This window comes from Sinohyriopsis cumingii, chromosome 18 (genome assembly GCF_028554795.1).
Source record: "Sinohyriopsis cumingii isolate HCF-2022 chromosome 18, ASM2855479v2, whole genome shotgun sequence".
In the NCBI taxonomy this organism is placed as follows: Eukaryota; Metazoa; Mollusca; class Bivalvia; order Unionida; family Unionidae; genus Sinohyriopsis; species Sinohyriopsis cumingii.
The window spans coordinates 56,255,844-56,282,427 of NC_142978.1; the positions used below are offsets into that span (position 1 = coordinate 56,255,844).

Here is a 26,584-nt window from a genome sequence, read left to right on the forward strand (position 1 = left end):
TCAGTACTATACAGAAGTAATATTTCCTTCAACATTGTGGCTGAGTAGTTTGCCAAAACTTGTAACCAATAGGTAGCAGGGTCCTGGCATATCTCAATGCAATGGATTTGACTCCCATAGCTGTCATGGCATAACTCAATGCAATGGATTTGACTCCCATAGCTGTCAGGGAATATCTCAGTGCAATGGATCTGACTCCCATAGCTGTCCTGGCATATCTCAATGCAATGGATTTGACTCCCATAGCTGTCATGGAATATCTCAGTGCAATGGATTTGACTCCCATAGCTGTCAGGGAATATCTCAGTGCAATGGATTTGACTCCCGTAGCTGTCAGGGAATATCTCAGTACAATGGATTTGACTCCCATAGCTGTCATGGAATATCTCAGTGCAATGGATTTGACTCCCATAGCTGTCATGGAATATCTCAGTGCCATGGATTTGACTCCCATAGCTGTCAGGGAATATCTCAGTGCCATGGATTTGACTCCCATAGCTGTCATGGAATATCTCAGTGCCATGGATTTGACTCCCATAGCTGTCATGGAATATCTATATGCTAGACACTTCCATAACTACATATTAGGCCATGGTTCTGATGAGACTTGCAATTTACAATTTTCTGTTTCAACATTTTTAAAATGTTTTTGTCCATTGTGTATATGTTCGTTTTCTACATTTTTCTTTTTATGGCAAAACTCCCAAAGTTATGAAACTTGTTCTATAATTCTATGAAATTTGGTACACATTCGATAAGTGTTGATGTGCCATTTGATATTCATAAGTCCTAAGTTATTTTACATTTTTCTTTTTTTCTTTTTTGGTTTATTCATCTATTCATTCATCATTGATTCTTTCATTTCTGGAGCGTATTTCTAAAACAATTCAAGATATCTCTTTGAAGCTAGGTACACATTATTGGCCCAGTTGGTCTTTTATTACAAACAATTCATTTATTTCAATATTGTTTTTCCATCCATTAAACTATCTATTCATAATTCAAACTTCCATTTCTGGAGAATATATCATAATGTGTAGCACTTCCCTGTATACTAATTAACTTACTATATATGTATATGCAACCTTAAACATATATTCTGTCCCCTAACCAAAGTTTGGTTTGGTGGAGAATACAGATGGCTCTGTGTTATTTCACTTAGTGCATCATTTATGAGCTCCAATTATAATGTACCATAGTTCCACTTAACAAAATGCCCTACTTCTTTATAAAAAAGCTTTGTATGTGGTGGTCACACATCATATATTTGTGATTGTATGTACAACAAACCCCATTATAACATCTCTTTTAAGTGGCTGCATATCATAAAATACCCTACTTCTCTGGTTTTGTGTTCAGCAAACCCCATTATAACACCTCAGTATAAGCATTTCAACATTCTAAAATACCATGTTTCTGCAGATCTGTGTTCAACAAACCCCATTTTACCGTACATCAGTATGATCTATTAACATTCTCAGGTAATGAGGTGGTTCCACATCATAAAATGCACTGCATCTGTGGTTTTATGTTCAGTTATAATATACCTTAGTATAAGCTGGTTTAACATCATACACTACCCTCATTTTCTGCATGCTCAGGCATTAGGTTGCCTCGCTCACAATTTGGTACACACAGCAGTAGCTCGGTGGATAGAGTATCGGACTGATAATCCAAGGGACGGGGACTCAGTACCTTCCGATTGCAGCCCAGGCCAGTTTTCTTTGGTGTGTTCAAGAAAAATGTACTTCGCTCGCGTTTCCTTGGTATGATACACAACCAAATAATGTACCAACCAACTTGTACAGCTTTCATGAACGGCATTATAATAACGGATTACCAAATTGTACAGTTTTCATGAACGGTATTGTAATAAAGGATTACCAACAACTTGTACAGCTTTTATGAATGGTAATGTAAAAAAGGATTGCCAACTTGTATAGCTTTCATGAACGGTATTGTAATGAAGGATTACCAACTTGTACAGCTTTCATGAACGGTAATGTAATAAAGGATTACCAACGTTTATAGCTATCGTATTATAATAAAAGAACACCGTCTCTGATTGGTAGAAACACCGCCTCCATGGTTACATAGATAAGAAAAATAGAGATATTATGTGTGTTTATTTGGGCATAATTATTTCACAGTACTTGGCTATAACTAGTTTTTCATCAGGACAGTTTTCATTTATCACGAATAAATGGTAAATAAAATATTATATGCGCTGTACAATCCTGTTACAAAAATGTGCAATACTAAATTCAGTTTCCTTTCATATACAAGCAATTTCACGGATAATTATATTTTAAACTAATGTCAACTTTTGTCTTTGGTACTCTATCAAATGGTCGTAATTCCATTCATCATACCATCTGCAGCTGCCATGATCATATTCATCGCATGACACCCGGGACTGTCCTGGTTCTCGGACAGGCAGCTCAGGCTCTAGGGGCCGCTTTCCCAGTGAGTAGAAACTCTTGTAGTAGTACCTGTCAAAAACACACGCAAAGAAAACAATATTGTCTATATTTCTAATGTTATTTATCTATTTATTTAGCAATCGAAAAATCAGTCTTCATTCAGTCTTACATCATACTCTTCTGTCTTACCATCTATCCATCAGCTTTATAATATCAAACAATAATGTTGCCAACCACAGTCATACAGAGATCATATCTACATTCTAATATTGTACCTAACAAATAAAAATAAATATTTAGAGAATACGTCCCTCATTTCTTGCAAAACACATGTCCTTCATTTTCATCCTGTTTGAAATTATTGCTATTACTATTATTATTATTATTATTATTATTATTATTATCATAGGCACTCTGTAAGGCAGAGTATATAATGTTATGGTGATATTCAGATATGTCCATTAACAAACTGGTTTCATTACAATAACATAGTCTGCTGTACGTATTTTCAACGAAATGTGCATGTGTGTCGCCCTTTAGGACACACGGTACTAATTACACGGAAGAACTGTGAACCAGTCTAGAAATGGGTGAACAAATAATAGAGTATATATGGTTTTGGTGGTCCATAATTGATAAATAATGAAAAGTAACATTTTAGTAAAAATATCTTTTGAGAGCTTATCCTGATTGTAATTTAAAAAAATATAGACAGAATTATATTGATGCAATTTTAGTATTTTTACAGGCTTGACTTAGGAGTACTCAATAATGAAAGTAGCACCTGATTCATTTGGTGCAGAAATAATAACGTGTTTCATGCACATGTAGATAAACAAAATGCCGCGGCTCATATGGTGTTCTCCACACATAAGCTTGCACCAAGGTTAGTTGTGCACGGTGAATTATAGGTCTCATCATCAGCACCCAGAAATTTTAAGTTATTGAATTTTAAATAAGATAGTGTTTCCATATGTTTACCATTGGAGTTGAATTAGTACCGTGAGCCCTTTAGGAGCTGTAGAACCGTACATTTATTTATTGGTGAAATGTTAAAAGACAAAGGTGACTGTGACCAGTGCCACAGTATCAATGGCAGCTACATTTGATGTTAGATCGAAACCATTTTTTTTTTCACGACCATTATAAACGGTCCTTTGGTGAAAACCCCATGTCGATATAGCCATGGGACGAAAGGTCATTGCATATGTTCTTCCGGTCTTTTACCAGCAGAGCTAAAAGTTTATATGATTAAGCAACCACATATGAATAATAATTTATTTTACAATGTCATAGTTTAATTCTCAATGTCGGAAGAACATGTCAGATGACAACACAATCGACGCATATACAATACACTTGACATTCATCTTGGCATTTGCAGGCACATAACCCAATTTTTCAGTGCTTCACTTGTTTAAAATTGCATTTTTTAAAATAGATCTTTTTTCCAGGGTAACAACATTATTTTATGTACTAGTCCTCAAATTGAAGTACTAGCGACATGTGAATATTGCAAATGAGATACTAGTCCTCAAACTGAAATACAAGTGACATGTGAATATTGCAAATGAGATACTAGTCCTCAAACTGAAATACAAGTGACATGTGAATATTGCAAATGAGATACTAGTCCTCAAAATGAAATACAAGTGACATGTGAATATTGCAAATGAGATACTAGTCCTCAAACTGAAATACAAGTGACATGTGAATATTGTACATGATGTATAATGAAATACTTGGGCTAAGCGAATCTTCTACACGAGGTACTATTTCTCAAATCGAAGTACTTGTAATATGTGATATGGGAATCTTGTACATGAGGTATTAGTCCTCAAAATGAAATACTAGTGATATGTGAATATTGTACATGATGTACTTAATCCTCATATCGAAATACTAGTGATATGTGAATAGTGTACATGAGGTACTACTCCTCAAACTGAAATACTAGTAATATGCGAATCTTGTACACGATGGACTATTTCTAAAACTGAAGTACTAGCACCTTCGTTAGCCAAGGTTCCGATGTATTAAAAATATGATCTTTTTCATGGATATCATAACCCCATACGATTGAAGTGTAACCGTGCAACTTTCAGTAATAAGTAACCATGAATACGTAAGCATGGTCATTCCCAAGTATATATATTTAGTGTTTTGAGCACACCGATGGATAATAAAAGTGTTGAAATCTTCACAAGTCCTTCGGGCCTGTAAAGGACTTGGGACAGGACTTATTATGGAAGATGGCCCGGTAGACTGACATGATGTTATATGTTATTTAAACATATTAATTATTAGTATAAAAAGTAATAGTATTGTTCTTCTTGTTAGCACCTGTGTTGTTGTTGTTGTTGTTTATGTGTGTGTGTGTGTGTGTGTGTGTGTGTGTGTGTAATCCAATTAAAATCGAGATACACATATAATCTGATAAATAATAAACACACAGTAATAAGTACATCTGACAGGTGCCGATTAGGTTCGTGCATTGAATGTTCGGTCCACTTAGTTTCAGTAAGGTACCAGATAAAGCATTGCATTGATATATTCGTACCATCTTTGAAGAATGTACTTATGGCCTGTCACCACCTTGCTGGCATTATGTATAGACATCGGCTCACATTTTCCATTTTCATTCATGTTATTCCACAGCAGTGCTCGTCCCTTTTTAGGTTTCACCCAGATTCCGAGTTCTAAAAATGTAGCACATGGTAAATTGAGTGTGTATGTGTATCTGTATGCAATTAAATGTAGCGCAAAATAGTAGATGATAGTGTAGACCTGGGACTAATAGACATGTATATGTTGGTCACAGTGTAAATACATATGAATAAATTATTTACCTGTTTGTAATCATTCCCATTATCCAATAGTGATATCATATTATTAAACTTTGATTACATTTAATGTCTTGCTACTTAGCTAAGGCTTTTCAAAGGTGGAGAGGAACAAAAATTGTTTTTGTTCTTTTTTGGAACACAAGCTGCATGCAAGAACGTTGAGCACTTACATTGTATCTCAGACATTTCCACGAAGAAAAATATTCCAACCGTTTTCAGGAAACGAAGCACAAAGATCATCAATATTTCAAATCGTAAGGTAGACTCTTGGCAAAAGACGTGGAAGCGTGAACAATTGCATCTCAGCCCAATTCCCTTATTTTCTTCTAAACGGAAACCTTAATAGGTGTGTGTGTTTATGTGTGTGTGCGAGATAAAGAGAGAGAGAGTGGATGAAGAAGCAATGTTAATACAATCGAGATCTTAAAATAGGTCGGAGATCTATAAAATTTAAATTAAAGAAGAATAAAAAAGACAAATTAATAGAAGCCATTCAGATGAAATGAAAAATTTAAAATGTTAAAAAAATAAGAAATTAATGGAGACAGCTATACCAATGAAATTTGAAAGAAAATATATAGTCAGAACATATGGTGACCGAAATATTCATGGTAGTCTGGAAACACTGAAGTACCAGGGAACTCTGTTTTTCCTCCTTCTTGTACGTCCTGAAGATAGACTAGAACTGTAGCCACTCTGTCCCTCTGATCCTGACCATCAATAATACAGTCTGTATGAGTCTTGTACCCTTGACAAGAAAACCAAAGTATAAAAGACATGTAGGCCTACTGCACTTCAAGAAACGTAGCGAATGATGTCGCACCCAATGCTAACGTTTAATTTTTATTTTAGTTTCTAATGCACTGTTGCTGTCCAAAAAGGGCATTATTTACAAGATCCAATAGGGCATTATTTTTAGGATCCAAAAAGTCATTATTTATAAGACCGAATAGACCGCGAACATTCATGTATGTCCGATTCTTCCGTCAATAAGGGGTCGTCCATATATGATGTCACGCAATTTTTGCCCTTTTTTTTACCCCCCTCGTCACACTTCGTCACAAAAACCAAGACCCCCTCTATGTGACGTCATCAATCTCTTACCCACCCCTTCCCCCCCATTTTCTGTAATACTGAAAACTAAATGTAATGTAAATCAATTAACTATATTGACAACACAACAATCTTTTATGTAGGATAGTGTTTAATTAATCAGGCTTTTGGAAGGATTGCTTGGCTAGTTAAAAGTTTATAAAATTATTTTTTTGATAATCATTTCGCGTTGTCTACAGTCAGCTGTGACCATATTTCGACTAAAGTTATTCCGGCAAATTCAGATTTTTTCTTCTCTAGCTCATGGTCAGTTATCCTACATCGTTCGTCTAAACGGCTGCCATAGTTGTCATGAATTAATATTAATCCACTCAATTACCTGCTCAGCGGCGCCATCTTATTCTTTACTCTGTTACAAGCACTTCGTCCCGGAGCATTTGTTGCAACGAAGACAGAGTCAAGATAATGTTTCAAGAAATGGTGGATGGCACATTAATGACATTTTGATACCGTGGGTTTTCATCCGGTCCACCATCAATAGTAAACACGAAATTCGGCTTGACCAATTTATCAATACCAGTCCTGGTTATGGTATCGAACTCTGCCAGACACAACAACTTTTCAGTGTCAAATCCATGGCTGAGTGTTGTTGATCCGGAGTGTTTTCCAGATCGGATAGCTATAAACGTTGGGCCAGGAAAGCCAACAGCGTCTCTGTTTCCAAGACCTTTGCAATGGATCTCAATGCCGGCATACACTGAGGGTACAAGCGTGTGCCAGGCAACGACTGCCCAGTCATTGTCAGGAAGGCTTATTTTATATTCAACGTGTATTAGCAGTGGACTCTGCTTATTGGCACCGACCATTTGCGACGAGACATTTATCGTCCTGGCTGATAAAACAAACATTATCCGGTCCAAGCATGGAAGACAGTTCTTCCAAATGTCTTATTGTAGCTGTGCAAAACTGGCCATCAATAAATTTAGTGTGATAATCATTTTGCTCTCTAATTGACTTTACTCGGACAGTGGTTACATGGCGCTTACCTTCTGATGACGAAATACGATTAGGAAGTATAGTCCACTTCGACCTATATTGAAGCTATCTTGTTTAAATGCTCTGTTATTTGATCTGAGATTTTGATACTTTTGTAGACTTTGAACTGTCTTTTTCGTGACAAGCTGAAGCATGCATTGCGATATCTAGTATAGTTTGCAAAAGCAATGGTTGTTCCTCTTCGCTATTTGGTTGACCACATCTGGCCCTGATATTGTTTTATACGCAGTTCAGGATTATCTTCCAATAAAGCATTCAGTTTTGATTTTCTTCAAGTACCTTGCTTTCTGGGATCTAATTTGATTATCAATCTTCCTCTTTAGTTTCTTTTCTAACTCAGTTTTGTTTGTTTGTTTATCTTTTAACTCTTAAGTTCTGCTCATTTGAAAGCAGTCTTTGTTTCTGCCGATTATACAAACCCACGAGGTCAGAATTTATGACATAAATTTTGTACTTCAAATGTAATTAAACAGTAGCATTTCTCGGAGTAGCCAAACGGCTCGTGGAAGGCAATGTTTCAGAAGTAATGATATTCAAGACATCAGTGGGTTGTTCATTGGACTCTAAATTATCCTGAGTAGAAACATTTTTTTTTATATAAAACTGATGGTGCTTGTTTTGTCCAAAAGTTAAGAAGTGATCCTTTTTTGTAACGGAGATCGCCTTGAGCTCTTGCAACATATTGTTTCAGCAAAATCTGTGTCAGTCTTGATACTATTCCACTTTATAATAAGTTCATCTTGGCGCAACCTTTTGGTTTTTGTAGGATATGCCAGCACATAAACGATAAATAAAGACTGATACAATTTATTTTAATCCATTGCTATGGTCTGCCAAAAAGTCATGAAAATTAAAACTAATGTAACACTGGACACCTTACCTTGTATGGTTTCAAACTAGTGCCGCAGGCTGGCTAAATCCTCAGATGTCTTCTTTCCCCTCATCCTATCTTTTTTAGACTGTTTTGTTTAATGTCATCAAGCTTCAAAGACTCTCTGTACTAGTAGGACCGTTTATAATCTAGTACTTCAGTGGTATCAACAAAACGTTTCAATAAAAAAGCTAACATTTGATATATTTATTCCCCTTAATGTGCTGCGTCCCAGCGCGACACATGGCACGACCTTTTCGCTACTCAACTAATTATAATTGTTGGTTTTTCTCATAAAAAGTATTAAAATATTAAACGTTCACTGAATACCGTCTTTCAACTTGCTAAACTCGTGTCTTTGATCTCGTCGGACTGTTGTCCGGATGGTAATAACTTGTTAGCCTCTTGTTTTACTTGTCTAAAATCAAAGTTTAATTACCAGTAGGCCTGCAGTTTATTTAGTCTACATTTTGTTTTTAAAGTGTGCATTATATAATATTAAAAAAGAATGAAATGATTATTGAAAAATCCAACAGTTTAAACCAGTTAAAGGCTATAATAATTACCGAATATTTCATCTAAGATAATAATATTAATATAACTCGTCCACAAGAGAGTTGTTATCTGTTGCGAATAAAAATAGACTGAGGATGCAAGTCACAAAATCTTTTTTGTTCTGACATTATTTTTAAAAGAAGCGTTCGACATTCATATTTATTGTGACGTCACTTTTCTTCAATTCCCCCCTCGTCACACTTCGTCACAAACTTTTTACCCCCTCCCCCCTCACTGCGTGACGTAATATGCGAACGACCCTAAGTTGATATACGGCTTCTAATAACTCTTTAACCTAAGTAATTTCTCTACTTTAACAAAGGTTTAAGTCGTAAAAGTTAACACAGACGTAGGTTAAATTCTGAAACCTGATATTTGATCATTCATAAATCGACCATCTTCGCTAGCTAAGGTTTCGATATGTTAGCCCTATCTACACTTTGCGGATCGAGCATACATGTATGTACTTCGGTTTTGTGAATTTTATTGGATGTAGCGGCAAGCTACTGCATCTAATCAAAATTAAGTTGTCCAGATTTGAACACTGTTCCTATATAATCAAGACCCGGGGAGCACACAACTTGAATGGACTCATAAATAAGCTATTTTCCACTGCCGTGTTTGTACAAATACCATTTACTCAAACACATATGTAATGGCTTCTCTCTGGTACGTAGTCATACTTTCGACGTTAAACTTACAAAGTATCCTTTAAGTAAATTTTCTCCACAATTATCGGCATAGTGACTAAAATCAGATCTCCGCTGTTATACATAAAATTCTGACAGCGACCGATTAGGGGTCATGTTCTGGTAACTTATGTTATTACCATAATCGCTAATTTTACCAACCAATCAGACGAAGTCTAATATTTTCGCGTTTAGAGACAGAGCACGGTGGATGAAGAACATGAATGTGTACCGAACGATTTTATTCACTTTCAGATTTTTTAAAGCTGCATTTCCATTTGTTAATTCAAAGGTCACCAGACCACGACCCTTAAGCGGTCGTCGTCAGATCTTCACGTAGGACAGCGGAGATCTGATTTTAATCAGAATTCCATTTTCGGCCGATGTACAATTCACCGCTGTTACACGCTATTGTTTGGTTGGCATTACATGCTAAGGAAGGCAACTCGTGAAATCCTATAGATGTCGCTAGGTCAAAGCACAAAACTATCTGTTCGATCCGCTAAGGTGTTGATACTGTTAATATATCGGAACCTTGGCTAGTGAAGATGTAGATCTACGAATTAAGGAACTTTATAAATGGCTTATTATTACTATTCGCAGTAGTTTCTATTGTTTGCCGAATAGTACCAGTAAAACGACCACAGACGAAGAAAGACTGACAGCTGACACTGTGCCTTCAAGTTCTTGTCTTCTACGGCCAAAATATAGTTACAAAGTAGTAAAATAGTGTATCGCGAGAGTTCATAGAACTCCGGTATGAAAAAGAAGCTGTTCGGTTATTCATTTTGTTTCTAATAAATGTAAACAATGTTCACATACACATATTAAGTATAATTAAAACTGCATGATCCAAGAGAAAGGTTTTGGCTTTAAATACTATAAGGTTTGTAAAATCTGACAAGATATTTACATTTTCTCTTTCTCCCCACTAGTATGAGCTGATTTTCAAATTTTCCGCCGTTTATGGCTGTTGGAGAGATTTAAGGTTTAGAATTTTTACCAAACTGAATACAGCAATAGTTCTCACCTACTCCTTGTTGATATGCAGTGATCTGAAATTTGCCGCCGTTGCTCTCGATTAGGCCCATGGCTTGCTGCACACGGTGGGCGAACACCGCAGAGAAACGGTTTTCCCCTGGATAAAATGCCGTGCTGTAACTCCAGTTCTGGTGGAACCATGCCTTCAACTGTCGGGAAAAGGACGCATTCACACAGGTTGTCCCTGTCATGAAAAATCAAGATCGTTTGATTATTAATGGGTTTCTTCAGATTTAGTTACAAGCGTATAATCTGTTGCCTAAAATGTCACATGCATTGATTTTTATAGAGGGATTAAGATTTTAGCGTACTTGTTCGTGTATCGTTTCATTCTCCAATTGTCCTGTCAGATTTCTGACTAGTTTTACGATCGCCACTCCGGTGCATATCAATCAATACCGTTTTTGTGCCTTTAGTGTACTGTCCCAGCCAATATCAAATACTCTGGTAGGAAAGGTTAGTGGCGACGCACGTGGTCACGTCGGGACAAAAATAACAGGAGACAGTCAATGACCGTGCGTGCTTGACAACAATCTCCGCCTTTTTTTTTATTAAACCAGAAGTCGAAAGCAGGAAATTATACGTGAACAAAGCAATTATCATCGCAGAGAATGGAAACTTGTCTTCTTTGATACCAAGACAAAAGACTTAACTACAGACGGGATTTTTTTTCATGATTATATCGTTAATGTTGATAGCTATGCCTAATACCGACCTTTCAATTTATATTGTTATTAATACTGTCGTTTATGTTATCGTTGATAGCTGTACATCATCCCGATCTTTCAATTTAGATGTTATTAATAATGTCGTTTATGTTATCGCAGATAAGCTATTAGTTCTAGCTGCTATGCTAAATTAACGTTCATTCTATTCATGTTGTAAAGGAAGAACAGAGCTGACAGTCGCAAAGCACAATGAGGAAATAATCTAATATTTTCTAGGCTCATATACTGAATGTAGGTGATTGCTTTTAGAACAGTAATGAACACCATACACAAAACTGATTATACATCAGCTTATATTAAAGGCTACAAAAGAAGCACATCATAGCACCTGTTGTAAAATCTCGGGGTGTGACCTTGATCTGTTGTTTTCCCACCTCCTTGAGATGTTTTCTGAGAGTGGATATGCTATCAAAGCAGAGTATTGGGTCAACGTTGGAGGCATCATGTACGTGTTTGTTGTGAGCGTTCATCAATCCATCGCACTCCGCCTCCGACAGAAACTCCTCAAACAAGAATATTCTGAGCAAAAGAAGAAGAAAAAAAAAATCAAAATTTTCTTTAAGCTTACTTTCATCAATGAGTATTTTGTTACGATCTCTAGGGCGTTAAACAACGTAACAGGAAAGAGCGATGAATTTCAATACTTCCATGTAACCCGAATACGTTCCAAACCTATTCCAATTGATAAAGGTGATGTACTGAAGTACCAACAATACCGGAGAATAACTATGTTACGAATTCGATCGTCTTAAAATGAATTCACAGTAATTCCAATAGAGCTATAAATCAAAATGGTCTTTAAAGTAATGTTACAGCACTGCAATTCCAATGAATGATTATATACATTAATTGAATCTATCCACTTATTATATCTCTTCCAAAATCAGTAGTAATATCAAGAATACATGTTTGCGCACAATAATGCGCATATATAGTAAACTAACACTCAGTAACTACAATGGAAGACAAAGCTTTTGAATGAATCATATGTTGTTTCAAAATACTCACTGCAGTTAACAAGGGTCACGTTTGTTTCTTTTTCTAGCTAATCAGGAACAAGGCCAGTCAGTACCAATGTCCATGTTGAATCAAGTGATGTTTGCCAGAATTGTTACAGTACATAGACTTTGGAATTTTATGAATTAAATCGTACTACGCACTATACACGACTCATCATTACAGCACACACCATTTCAACAATTGCGTCAATATCTGCCAAAAATACATTGAAAAATGTACGCTTATTTGTTTAAATGATTACCACAATGTCTGCCACAAAAACGTTAAAAAGTTTGCTTGCTTTTTGGGGAATGGGTGGGTTTGCGGTCTAGCTTCGCAGTGTGGCGGTGTACGCATACTTGCTTTGGTACATGCCCAAATATTTTGTATTGAATCTTTGTTGTAAGGTTTTTACTAATTAATTCCCTATTACCACCTGACAAAGTGTTGGGAGCTATGCATAATTGTGTAATTATTGAGAAGCCCTGGCTGTTCGTGTACACAGTCTATATTAATTGATATAAATACAAATAAATGTATTAGACAAACGCATCTTTCTCTCTCTCTCTCTCTCCACACACACACACACACACACACACACACACACACACACACAGATTCAGATACAAAAGAAGACTATAAACGAGTCTTAATACGCATAAAAATAGGGTATTATTGGAAACTAATACATAAAATGATACACTCAGTAGTAGATAATTGCATATCCAATGTTTTCTATAAACTGCTGAAGGTTTGAAAATGGTACGCATTTTACTATACCGTTTTGCTAAATATTATCCCATATCTTATGTAGTATTAAACATTACTTTAATAACTTGTAAATTTGTCTCATTTTGATGTACGTCATGATCAATAAATTTCTATATTTTAGAATCATAATGCAAAATAGTTAGATGACCAATTACAATTTTAAGAAATAGTTATGGAAATATTATTACTGGTATGTAATTCCAAATCCATGGAAAAATTATTATTGGTATGTAATTCCAAATCCATGGAAATATTATTATTGGTATCAAATTCCAAATCCATGCTAGAAAGGATTTCCAAAAGTCTTAAATAACTTGATAATTATTTAAAAACATGTTCAAAATTTTCGACTTCCGGTTCACATAAGTACGCTCATCATCGTCAATAAATATTGTCCTTTTTGGAAATTGATCTGTAACTAAAATTCGTTTTTGAATGCAAACTAAAAGACAAATAAATTGGTATCTTTGATGCACTTCTTAACTAAAAGTAGAACTTGTTTCTAGATTTGATCGCTTATCTAGCACCTTAATTGCCTCAAACAAGTCTCGTGCTTTCCATAATATTTATTGTATTCTTTTCCAAATCTTTATGTACATATTTTACATTCTTTCTGCTAATATCAATGTTTAAAAATGAATTTTCGTTCATAAGAGTGTTTTCTTTATCGATATAATTTTTAATCTTTGTTTTTCAGTGGCTAGATACATTTAAAATAATCGAGAAATATTAAATAAAACTCTTAGTTTCGGCCTTTGGACGCAGTGTTCCAGTGTTGTTAATAATGATCCTTGTCTCTCAAAGAGATAATATGATGCATGTTATCCCATTTGACCGCCATATTTTTTATAGGAATGGAAGTGATTAATATCAAAAAAAGTTAGAATATCCTGTAAAAAGTATTTTCTTTCTGACAATGGTTCCTTTTCTGCGTGGCTATATATATATATATATATATATATATATATATATATATATATATATATATATATATATATATATATATTAATGTTGTCTCACCTAATTTTAATACTTGGGTGTCTATTCTGCCCAAGTCTTTCTTTATTTGCAATAACGCGTTTAAACAAAGTGACCACCATGTACTAAGTACGTGAATGAACATGAACCACATCTAGATATAACCATATCTCTTTTTATATTTTCGGTTTTGCCACTTTAATAAAATTATCTCTTTTATTTTATCCAATGTCTATGCAAAACGGAGGATTATGCACTGCTGACATAAATGAATACAGTTTTGCAAATATTAATGATTTCACAAACTTTTTTTACAATGAGGGAAACATTTCACTTCATTGTTCGACCTAGAAGTTTATTTCTGAGCTGCTTTAAACTTCTTCAAACACCGTCAGCAGCCTCTATTCCTAGTAAGACTGCAGCGTTCTTGTTGACCCCGTCCCACACTCCCTAACGAGAATAACTTAAAGTTTGGGTTAAAAAGATGAAATCCACTCCTCCTTCGACAGAAGTCAAAATGATAGAAGGGAAACGTGACGTGAAAAAAAGAAAAGAAGACCAAAGCCATCACAATGCCACCACCACCACTACCATAGACTTCTACTCCTGTGGCACTTTGGACACGTAAAGCAGTTACCAAACAACCATTTCGGCCCATACAAAGTAGCGTCAGCGGCGAGTGGGTGACTTATTAACAAAAATAGAGGTGTTAGCAAGCATTTACTACAATCCAGCCCATCCTGCAGGTTACTGAGGAGTTCAGAAATTGTATCGTGCTGCCAAGATCCGTCTGAAAATTATCCGTTTACCTCAAGTTCAACGATGGTTACAAGAACAAGCCACTTACACTTTGCACAAACCCATTCGACGAAAATATTCTAGAAGTCGCACCTGAGTGGAAGGTATCGATCATCAATGACAAGCCGATTTAGCCGATGTCTCTCCTTTGTCCATCTACACTCGTGGCTAAAAATATTTGTTTTGTGTCATCAACGTCTTGTCCTAATTTGCCTGGACCGTACCATTGACTTCCAAATCAAGCACTGAGTTAGTGGGAGCTCTCAAACTGGCGTTGAAACGAAAGTGGTCGTCACCCTCTTCGATGGTAAACCGACAAATGCACCGAATTTCTGAACAGAGCCTTCCAAAAATGAATTAAAGAAACGAGACATTCATTTTTTCACCGCAAATAATCCCAAAACCAAAGCCAGCATTGTGGAACATTTTCAATGCACCTTGACAGTACGCATCTGGAAATATTTTTACGCATCAACACACTCTTAAGTACAACGGATTCTCACCCCACCTAGTCCAAGCATACAACCAATCTTACCAATGGAGCATCAGATATGCCCTCCAAGAAGTGACTCTCAACAATGATGTGACCTTTTTTGAGCGCCTGTTTGTTACGTTCCGACAGTGATTGTCTCCAAGAAAGGTAGAGTGTTGGCAGCAGGAGATTGGGATTGGGTGCGCATTGGCAAACCAAACGCACTTTCGACGAAGGTTACTTACCTAACTGGACCACGGAATTGTTTCCTATCACTGGATGAGTGCGTGGCCGTCATCCTACCGTCTATAAATTGGAAGACATGAACGGGGAAGTGTAAAAAGAAACGTTTTACTTGCCTGAGTTACCGTTCGTGGATAGTATATTTGTGGTTTGTATGCGTTCGCGTACGTTGCGTGGATAGTATATATTGTGTTTTGTTTCCTCTTCCCTTTGTGTGAATAGTATATTTGGGGTATGTTTTTTCTTCTTTCCTCTGGTGTGTGTGTGTGTGTGTGTGTGTGTGTGTGAGTTCGCGTACGTTGTGTGGGTAGTATATTTGGGTTTGGATTTTCTTCTTTCCATGCGTGGATAGTATATTTGTGGTTTGTATGCGTTCACGGATGGTGTATTGATAGTATATTTGGATTTTGCATGCTTTCCCGTACGTATGTGTGGATAGTAGAGTGTGTGTTTGTATGCGTTGGCTTACGTTTGTGCGGATAATAGAGTGTGTGTTTTGTATGCGATCGCGTACGTTTGTGTGGATAGTAGATATTGTGGTGGATGTTTGTCTCTCTCTTCCCTCTGTGTGAATATTATGCTTTGGATTTGTTTTTTCTTCTTCCCTCTTTCTTGTGTAAGTGTGTGAATTTGGGTTTGCATGCGTTCGCGTACGTTGTGTTGATATTATATATTTTTTCTTGTTCCCGTACGTGGATAGTATATTTGGTGTTTGTATGCGTTCACGTACGTTGTGTGGATAGTATATCTGGTGTGTGTTGTTTTCTCCTTCCCGTACGTGGATAGTATATTTGGGGTTTGTATGAAAATAGAAGAAACCCAAAGGCCCGTTTTACGGACTACTCATATCTCGAAAAGATTTGCTTTCTTGCCTAAATTATTTTAGTCGGTCGTATAGTTAGTTGTTTGTGTGAGGGATTGTTCATCAGTCTATGTCGATGTGTTATATATGTCTATGCATCTACTGTATTTGTCTATACCTAGGGTAGCGCGTATTCAGGTCAGCCACTTGTAACATTGTTGCCAGTGTTCCGCCCAATTGAGGTCAGCCCCTAGCTACATTGTTACCAATCTCCAGTACCGTGACGTCACCTCACCTGTTCCATTCCTTTCCCTTGTCGCTATACAGACCCAATATTCCCCATGTTACATTTCCCTTATCACTAGACGTGCCCAGTGTGTCCGTTAAAACCTTGTCGCCAGACGTGCCCGCGACCTTTTTGACTCGAATTTCCATTGTCGCTAGGATGACCCACTTAACTACTCATATTTTTTGTGCCACTCGACTTAGAGTAGTAGTATATTGAAACTTACTTTTTTGCTACCCGAATGCTGCGCCATCGAAGCATTGTGGTGTGTAAGATGTTACAAGAAACACCAACCGGAACAAGCCAGTATAAACAATGAAGGCAAACGTTTTGCTCTTCAATGATGTAGCAAAGAACGTCGAGGTTGCGCGTGACACTGATAATTTCTACAACTCTTTTATCAACAACGTGTCCGTGACGATGGAGGGCATTTCAAACCAGATAAATTTTTCATGGGAATTAAAAAGTGTTCATTTACTTTTTGGACTATAGTATTACATTGGAATTATTGTGAATTCATTCAAAAGACATTCTGAATTATATCACATTGACACATCAATACTCTTCAGTACACTATCGCCTTCAGTACTGTTGGTACATCAATACATTCAATATTGCAACTCATTGGAACATCCTAAACCTTGAACTTTTGATACAACCTTTAGATTAATTGAGATTTGATTCAAACACTCTAAGCTGCTCTTAAATTTTCACTTTTTAACTTAGAGAAAACTTGTTGGTTTCGCTTTTTCTGTTAATTAATTTCAGACCATATAGTTTTAACAGAGGGAGTCTATGAAGGACACGAAGTTGCTTTCGACTGAGTTTTTGGTTTTGTAGTGGGTAACGATATTTTCTGTACATGATATGCAATAAAAGGCGGACATTAGATTTGGTAAAGGAACAATCAAGGAAGAACCACCAACCCACATGAATCTACTCACAAAATTTCTCATTTGCCCATGTTGGTCAAGTCATGGCTCGAACTCACCCGGTAAACACAGTCTTCATTTCTGCATCTGTATCTGGAATCATTTACCGTTGTCTTCAGATATAATTTGAGAGAAATCGTTTATTTCAATTTCCATTGGAATTACATAGTGTTCATTGACATTTTGGACTAAAGCACTACTTTGGGATTATTGTTTTGTTCATGCAGAGACATTCTGGCTTATATCATTGTGATACATCAACTCTATCGGTACATTATCTCATTCAATGCTCTTGGTACATTAGAACATTTGGTATTAGAATTCTTTGGAACATTCTAAACTTTGAACTTGTGATAAAACATTTGAGTAATAATTGTGACTTAATTCACAATACTGTAAATTGCTCTTAAATGTTTAAGAAATAAAGCATATGTTAATATTTCTAAATTTGTTTGTTTCGCTTTTCTTCTGATACTTAGTTTACGATCATCCAATCACGACAGCGGGAACCTATTAAGGACACGAATTTGCAAGCGACTGAGTCTTGGGTTTGCAGTATTGAACGCCATTTTCAGCACATTATAGGCTATGCAACGACAGCGGGAACCTATTAAGGACACGAATTTGCAAGCGACTGAGTTTTGGGTTTGCAGTATTGAACGCCATTTTCAGCACATTTTAGGCTATGCATGGCGGCCATCATATTTGGTGGAGCAACCCCCCAGGAAGAACTACCGACCCACTAGAACCTACTCACAAACTTTCTCCCATGCCTTCGTTGGTCGAATTATGTCTCAAAACGCGGACAGAAGTGAGATGTGTGGGTGATCTGCAAAGGCGAACGCCTTACACCACAAGGTCACACGGAGGGCGGCGTCCAGCTGTTAAAATCATGTTGGCGCTTTTTACCCAAACCAGCTTGTACTTTGTCATCGATATGAAGACCACAGGTTCCTCGAGTCCGAAATACGCATCAGAAACTGCAGCGACGGTATATCGGTGCAAATTTAAAAGCTCCGACGGCAGGTGTGTTAAATATCTACTCATCCTCATCATGTACGCACAGCTCAACATAAACAATAGCCCATTCGTGACAGCCGTCTACTAGTCTGCCGTTCCGGCAATTGATCTTTGATAATTTACAGTCACACTGACAGTCGGTCGCAGTGATTTCAGCAATGGCGCGTTTGCATGCGAACTAATCGAATCGACATTTAATGAATACTTTGATTATCTTCCCAACCATATGCCAAACATTGCGTATGATATGCCGCGAGTCAGCGGAGAAACGGATGAGGCAGCGTTCTGGTCACTCTTAAGGACTATGATCTGGATAATATGTTTTGTTTACTCCCTAAATAGTTCTATGAAACCACCCGACTTTTTCTACTCGACGATTGCGTCGATCCGGCAAATGAGCGTCCCTTAATGTGCTCATCTATGCCAACATTATCATATGTGTCATAATAAAAAGTGCAACGCCGATGTCCGTGGATTTCGGGATAGCCCTTTTCGACTACAATGATTTATTTACGGATATGCTAAGAGAAAACAACATCTCTGAAATGAAAGGAGAAGAGGCTTGTTAGTTTCTCAGACAGGACACTTGGTAGGCAACGTCTGCGCCTACATCCACCAGATTCCTACCAGTTGTGTTCACGGTCCATCTCCGCGCATGCGCTAGCTTCCTAAAGCTGGTGTAATGTGATGGTTTCAGATGTTGTAGGCCACCAGCCAATTTATAATAACTGGAACCTAAACACAGTTTCTCTATTATCTACCTAAACCTAAACGCTTAAGTAAGTATAGCAGAACTTGATAAGAACCAGAACGGCTGATGTAAGTGAGATGGATGTTGGTAAGGTACTATATAGCTCATGAGCAACTCACAAAAGAAACCGAACAAGAAGAAAAAACGAGGAAAAAAAAAACCCCGGTCAAACCGTCAAAAGCGTAATGACGCCAACTCAAGCCGCGGTTCCCGTATCCGAAGAATCAATACTTTCACAACAGTGTGACCACCTGTCTGAGCTGGTGGTTTCTGAATCAGCAAAAACATACATAGGCCGACCTCTTACAATCGTTGACTTTATCTAACGAAGAAGAGGCAGCAAATATCTATCTCATTATCAAAACTGAGCTAGGGTCCAGGATGACTCATTCGCTGGGGCCATCTCAGCGTGGACTATACAGATCAGCTGTTTTAAGCTACCATGTGCCCACTGATAACCGGGAACGTATTACTAACAATTAAAATTAAATTATCCAATCATTCAGACCTCGTAAAAATTGCAGCTTGAATGACTGTATTTAAACATTTCAATTTTGAATAATAAAAATGACACAAAACTTACAAGCACACGTGACAATGGATATATCAGCACAACCGACAAAGTATGCTTAAGTAAAGCCTGATGTCATTGAAGAGCAATCTCAAGAAGTTACATAATTCATTAAGGTTATACACCCAAGTATTGTTTTTGATGAAAAAATACTTGTCGCTATGATGAAATAACTCCGGGGTGAAAAACCGTATATTGCCGACATGCATGCTCATTTAATAGCGACATGTACAATGCCGGCTCAAGAATAAAAGCAGGCCATCTTGTCTTTAGTTCTCTGGGGGCGGTCTAGTTTCAGTAGCTGACATTCTTTACACCTCGGAACGACCGCGAAAATCAACGCCTGGTGAACGGTAAAAACTCAATGTACCAGTAGGATCTTTTAGGCAAACACCTGACCCATTTCATATAAAAAGTAGTCCGTGTTTTACTCATGGTTGAAACAAAATAACACAAACTAGGTGATACTGGGGAGCATGTGTATGATGTCTACATCACCTTACGCCAAGGGCCCCGGAAATTTCATATACCATGGAACAGTATCCGGTCGAGTGTTCGATAATTGCGAAGAACTTATTACATTAAAACCGGCCGACCATGCTCAAGCTACATGTAAGTATTTTTATACAGGTATTCAAAATTCCTCTTTTTAAACAAAATGTTATGCATGAGAGAAAGAGGGGAGGGGGTAACTAGTACAACAGCACACCAAGTGTTATATTGTGTTCAGTAGCGTTTACTGAATTGTGTTGCTCAAAAGGTAACACTTCTGTGTCTAACGGACCTTGTATGAGCAGGATTCGAACGCAGACAATATATTCGACATGATAACGACTGTGTTGCAGCGACTAAAGATGCCCTTTTACAAGTGACGTAAAATAAAGAGTTTAAACATTTGCACAAAATCTGATAATAAAAATAAGGACTAAAACAAGATGATGAAGTAGAGAGATGAAGAAGAAAGATGATGACAAGAATATGAACAACGTGGAGAAAGAAGAGAATGAGAATACCGAAGAAGAACGAAGACGAAAAAGCAACTAGAAAAGAAGATGAAACTAAGTAGACTCAAGGACACTGTTCACCGCAGCTGTGGCAGGCGATGCAAAGACTCATGTCCCAAATAAAGCGGAGGATTTTACTGTTATGGTTCCGTTTGGGTTGTGGCGCTTTTGCATTTCTCAAAAATCTCAGCAGAGAGCCAATCATACTTATTATTAATGAATACGAATAATGATCCCTTACAGATAATCATCTATTCAAAGCTTATGTAATTTAACGTAGTTTGAACAACTGTATTGGAAGGGTACATTGATTTCAGTTAATCATGTAAAATTGAATATAATTTATAGACGTAAGAAGTTTCAGTCAGTTGGAGTTTGAAAAGACAAACAAAACATATCAATAGTTTGGTAATAGGCAAACCTAAATAAAATTTTGAAAGGATTCACAATTTAACAAATAGAAAAAAACATTCAACGGTTAAAGAATCCGTACTTAAATGTGAAACTGATGATTCTTTGGGGTTTTCAACCAATGCTACGCTGATCGATTGAGCTTTAGGAAAACCACGATTTTGTTGTTGCCATAATTAATTAATATATAATTTGCAGCTTTCATTTCACGTTGATTAAATAAATGTATAATCAAATTCTATGTATTTTCAGTGGTTGATGTTTTTGTAGAGGAGGTTCACGATGAAACTTATTAATATAAGATGGATATCACAAATCCTTACACGTTCCAGAACCAGGGATCAACCCCAGGAACACCGTGGTGAGAAACAAGCGCATCACTGTTTGAAAACGGAGACAAGCAGGAAATCTCCTCTTGCTAATTGGAGCAATGTCTAGAGTTTTGACGGACGCTTACATAATACAATTACTTAATTACATTTTGACTCTCCAAAGGTTCCGAAAAAAATAAAAACAACTATGTTTCAGTAAAATATATTAGTTTACTCTGTTTGGTGAGTTAGAATATTTGATAATTATCAACACCGTGTATTTGTTTTATTATTTTAAGTCTGTTACTATATCTACCAGGAGAACAAGACAAATGTAGATGTCACACCTGGGCTGTTTTAAAGATCTAGACTTTGAGGCAAAACAAAAATCGTTTCGTGAGATTTAAGCAAATAGTGTCAGATCATTCTGATTTTCCCTGGCGTCATCCATGTGCATCGATACAGCACGTAACTATAATTTAGATGCACCTTGAAGTTAATATGATTGCGATTGTGTGGAATATGTACACGGTTATGACTCACGTGATCCGTACCTAACTAAACATGAGCTATGAACGGATTGACTTGCAAGATAACCACCAAGGCAAAAACAAAAATCTTAGCATAAGATATATACAAGTATTATTATGTGAAGAAAAAGAAATGAATTCCAGTGAGCGACATCGTGAAATGGTCCAAAATTATATGATATTTTTTTTTCTTTCTAATACTGCGAGAGATATCACTAAACGACGTTAACTATAGAAATGGACTACTATTGTCTTTATTAACTTTAGAAATGGAATAATCTTGAATAACGGTAATCAGCAGATGGATTGGAATTTTTTTGGTGGAGTCTGGAACATTTTGACAACAGAACACAAACACACAAAATAATGCAATATATACGTACTAGGAGAAAAAGGTTTCCGTTTTAATGAATTCTTTACAAGCTAAGACCTCATAACAGAGTAGCCATGAATGGCATGGTGTGTGTGTGTGTGTGTGTGTGTGTGTGTGTGTTTATACAGAAAATCAAAACATGATATTATAATGTGCAGAGACAGATAAAGTGTCTGCACGTGAACACAACAGGACTGCCGATCCTGGCTGACTGATCCGATGGTAGGATTGAAAAGGTACCATTTTGACTGCGATTCATTAAGTCGGTTCAGCTACATCGTGTGTATTCGATCTAAATGTATTTCAAAATGATGTCTTGTTGCAATGCATTACAAAATTGTGTGTTATTGCAACGAATAGCAAAATTACGTGTTATTGCAATGTATTACAAAATGATGTGCTATTTCAGTGAATAAGCTTACAACGCATTGTATTTTATAAAAGGAAGCAATACTTATTATCAAGACTGTATGGGTGTGTGAAGTGTCGACAATTCAAAATGATCTTACTTTACGCTGCTGTTGTTTGGTTTTTGAGGAAGAAGTTCGACTGGTGGTATCCGCCGACCATCAACAAAAATTTTCTTCGGTGTAATTTTTGTCAAGAACGTTGCATTAAAATCCAAAAGTTCTTTTGAAATCTCCTTGTTTTTCTCGTCAGTAGTTTCATTGCCTCTCTTCGAAACCGCTATTTCGTCCTCGCTGAAATTTTGCTCTGCTTTTGGAATTTCCGATTGGACGCTTATCTGGTTATTTTCACTACTGTTATTTTTAAAAACATTTATAAAGTTCTGAATTTGGGGCATCAATAGACCCATTACTACCGCTCCTATCAAGAAAATTAACGCGTTCTTGGCAATGCTGCTTCCATTAAACACGTCTTTCGATGGAACAGGATTTGTTTGTCCGATGGTACTCGCAGTCATGACTCCGTTTTGATTTGTTTTACTGCGGTGGACCGTTGGCGGTATATGGCGCTTCTTTTTCTGTCCTCCCATCTTCTCGAACACAATGTCGAAATTCTCCTTTACCAAAGCTTCGGGTACTTTTCTTTTTGAATTGTGATATTGAATTCCAATCTATGAACTGTGTACTAAATGCTGCTTCACATCGCCATTTCATACCAGTTTGTTTCGAGTCAAGATGATTCGTAATCTATAGAGATAAATGACTGTTGTTTGTATCTAGGACACACACTTTAAAGATGCTGTACACAGTGTTTATCATATGTGTAGTCTTGTGATAGGGCTAGAAGTACTTAATTCTCGAGAATGGAGTCATAATGTAGGACTCATTTATAATGAAATTGCGCTCCCACCTCCCCCCCCCCCAAAGGAAAATGGCGTGCTGGTACAAACACCAAATCTTCTGGGCTTCCCATAAAAATGATGTGCAATATAACGAGAAATGACTTCAGGATAGTAGTAAATCTGATCTTTCATTATGATAATTTGTAGTATATCTATTTGAAGAGAGTGCACCATGTTGACTGTTATCACATCTCCAGGGCAACGGCTTCGTGACCTGCTGCCCTCAGACGTGTGCGCAGGGACATTCTTGAACTACATACTAACAAGTATCGACTAGACCTGACATACTTATTTTGTAAAGATTCGTTGACTACAAATTCTTGAAGCCGCACAAAGCCGTTCAATTTTAGTTCATGGTCTTCCTTCTAATTTAGACATGGACCCTGCTACACGAGATTAGTTATCATTAAACGATAGTGTGTATGATGATCCCATCATTGTTATACTTCGTCTTCATAACAGTCTGGAGGCTATTGCAAAGTATTCATCTAAATGGTGTTAGAAAATTAACGTGTGTGTGTGTATGTATGTATGTATGTGTATATATATATATATATATATATATATATATATATATATATATATATATATATATATATATATATATATATAATGGAATGTACTTCACAGCATCAGCTTCATTCAAGCTAGCCGTCCACTGCGCTATGGTTTTCTGGTCATTTAGTGGCAAAATTCAATCAGCTTGAATGTAGCATAAATAAATATGGTTTACATATCAACATAAAGTCCAAAATCTCGAAATAATGATGACGTATGTGCTGAAACCATGTGTAAGAATCTTCTTTGTGAGAAACCGCATGTTAAGTTATGTATATTTAATTTTATTATGTGTTGACTTTCCTTTATGACTGTTTATTATGTATATTTGTATGTTGTACTTGACCTTGTACAAAATCAAGCTGATAGTGTACCTGACCAGTCATATTTATTGGTATACAACATAATTCATAGCTAATATTTCTCAATGAGTATAGATTACATATTCAGACCATTATTAATGTAAATATGTTTACATGAAATTTAGTTAAAAGATAGGGTCTTGATTCTGTCCTCAGACTCTTCTGGAATGTAAATTCCATTAAGTGACAGCGTATTTTCAGAAAATGGTAATTGGGACCTACGTCAAGTAGTGTGGTATATAATCTTTTTTACCTACGAATTACTCCTTCACGCCTTAACATCTGAAGCAGAGTCATTCTTATCGTTGTGTTCCGTAGTTATATATATATATATATATATATATATATATATATATATATATATATATATATATATATATATATATATATATATATGCGTGTGTGTATTGGTTGATTAATACATTCCAATTAATAGTCACTGGAATTAAAAAGTGCTTAATAAAATTTATGGACTGAAATATTAATCTAGAATTATAGTGTTTTCAGGCAATGACATTTAAGGATTATAGCACAACGCCACACTCCATGCCATAGTCACATTAGCACATTTGAGACTAGTCATATCAACACATTCAATCATCATCATCATCATCATCATTGGCGACTCGGTCTCGAGAGACCATGCGAATAGCGCCCTTGGGGTGTTGTCTGTCTCTGTTGGCATCGTCTGCTGTGGCTGTGCAGGCCTATACGTGAGTGACAGTCCCTACTGCAGTTGGTGCAGACACACTGGGAAGTCTGCGTTACTGTGGTTGCTGTTGCGTTCTTCTTTCTCTTACGTTTCTCTGCCGCCAACTGGCCTCTCCTCGCATCAGCGACTGATATGCCATTGTTTACCATCAGTCTCCAGGTGCCTCGGTCCTCAGCCAGCTCTTCCCAGCCATCGGGTGAAATGTTGCATGCCTTCATGTCCCTCTTGCACACATCTTTGAAACGGAGTGAGGGGCGTCCGACTCTTCTCATGCCAGTGGCCAGCTGTCCATATAAGATGTCCTTTGGCAGCCTTCCATCCTCCATGCGTCGGACGTGACCCAGCCATCGAAGGCGGCGTTTAATTAGCAGGGAGTACATGCTGGGGGTACTTGCACGCTGCAGGATCTCGCTGTGTGGAACACGGTCTTGCCAGCTGATTTTCAGGATGCGTTTTAGGCACCGTATATGGAAGGAGTTGAGCCGGCGTTCTTGCCTCATGTAGGTACTCCACGTCTCACTTCCATATAGAAGGGTGCTGGGAACGCAGGCCTGGTAGACTCGGACCTTGGTGTGCTCTGTCAGCGCGTTGTTTTCCCAAACCCTCTTTGTTAATCGAGCCATGATGGTGTTTGCCTTTCCAAGCCTTCTGTCCAGCTCCATATCAATCGAGAGTGCGTTGCTGATGGTTGACCCTAGGTAGGTAAAGTTGTTGACTGCTTCCAGGGTGACACCGTTGATTTTGATTGAAGGGGCAATGGTGGTATCTTGCACGCTGACATTTGTTTTTTCCAAGCTGATTGTGAGACCAAACTGCGTGCAGGCAACAGCAAAACGGTCTCCCAGTCTTTGGAGGGCTTCCTCGGTGTGGGCCACAAGAGCTGCGTCATCTGCAAAAAGCATCTCCCTGATGAGCACAGCTCTAACTTTGGTCTTTGAGCGCAGTCGTGCCAGGTTGAACAGCCTCCCATCGGACCTGGTGTGTAGATATATGCCATCCGTGGACGTGTTGAAGGCGTAGGACAGGAGCAGGGAGAAGAAGATCCCAAAAAGTGTTGGTGCCAGCACGCAGCCCTGCTTCACACCACTGTTAATTGGGAAGGAAGTTGAGGATGATCCATCATACAGGA

The 26,584-nt window shown here is 37.3% G+C and overlaps 1 protein-coding gene across 1 annotated transcript; it reads right to left on the bottom strand.

Moving 5' to 3' along the window:
* Window positions 1-2,110: 2,110 nt before the first annotated feature.
* LOC149776693 (uncharacterized) lies at window positions 2,111-23,706 on the bottom strand. The gene is made up of 6 exons (XM_089941229.1): window positions 23,024-23,706; window positions 11,591-11,781; window positions 10,524-10,718; window positions 5,904-6,017; window positions 4,984-5,122; window positions 2,111-2,492 (listed from the first exon to the last, which is right to left on the bottom strand). Exons 1-6 carry the CDS (start codon window positions 23,509-23,511, stop codon window positions 2,309-2,311), a joined length of 1,311 nt encoding a protein of 436 aa, XP_089797355.1. The 5' UTR covers window positions 23,512-23,706; the 3' UTR covers window positions 2,111-2,308.
* Window positions 23,707-26,584: the final 2,878 nt, after the last annotated feature.